The 890-nt window shown below is 23.6% G+C and overlaps 1 protein-coding gene across 1 annotated transcript in view; it reads right to left on the bottom strand.

Moving 5' to 3' along the window:
* Window positions 1-890, bottom strand: part of LOC108694799 (protein unc-13 homolog D) — a 20,294-nt gene that overhangs the window by 5,942 nt on the left and 13,462 nt on the right. Inside the window, 1 exon segment of the mRNA XM_018204467.1 lies at window positions 658-873. Coding sequence (XP_018059956.1) covers window positions 658-873 — 216 coding nt within the window.

Below are 890 nucleotides of genomic sequence, written 5' to 3' on the forward strand. Positions count from 1 at the left end.
TAAAAAATTAATAAAATATGTTATGAATTAACCTTTTGTGTGGATAAACGTGCTTATTTGAACATGATCCTTTTTATTTTGTAAACTGCTCACTTATTGATTTTATAAAATTTAATCAATAATAATTTAATAATTTATTTGAATCTGAGACCAAAAAAAATTAAAAGTGAGATCTAATATAACAGATAAAACAGATTCTTTTACAATAATCTGAATATCTTATCTTAAAACTCGAAATTACTGAATTTTTAATTACAAAATAATATTAAGTTTTTAATTTTTAGCTTCATTTAAAACTCATCACTGATAAATAATAGGTATTAATTTGACTTTTAAACTCTGATTATGAGAAGCTAGATTTTTTTCATTGAAAATTATTATTCTTTTGAAATTTGACATTTTCAAACTACATTTAAATTCAATGATTAAAACCTCCTAAACTGAGTTTTACACTATTTTACAGTATCAGATTATATTTTTTAATTAGAATTTTAGAATTCTAAAGACCAGAATTGAATTCAGTGATTCTAAAAATTCCTAAAAAACGAGATCTTCTTTTAAATTTTTTTCTTAGCTTTCGTCCGTAAAGAGTTAAAAAATATAATATATTAAAATGAAAATTCTTTTACAAAAGTAGAAAATATATATTTTACTCACAGTTCAAAGTGTTCTTCCCAAATTGGACTTAATGTACATGTTTTTACGGCAGTATTGTATCTTCTAGTAGGTGCTGATTCGAGATAAAGAGCGCAGAAAGGATCACTTTTACCATTCGAATCTTTGGGAACTAGTTCTTTGGCTTCGATTACTTCAATGTTAAGATGCAGTTCTGGTGGCTATGTATAAGCAAATGTGACAAAATTTTTTTAAATTATATCATATATATATAT

This window comes from Atta colombica, unplaced genomic scaffold (assembly GCF_001594045.1).
Source record: "Atta colombica isolate Treedump-2 unplaced genomic scaffold, Acol1.0 scaffold125, whole genome shotgun sequence".
Lineage (NCBI taxonomy): Eukaryota > Metazoa > Arthropoda > Insecta > Hymenoptera > Formicidae > Atta > Atta colombica.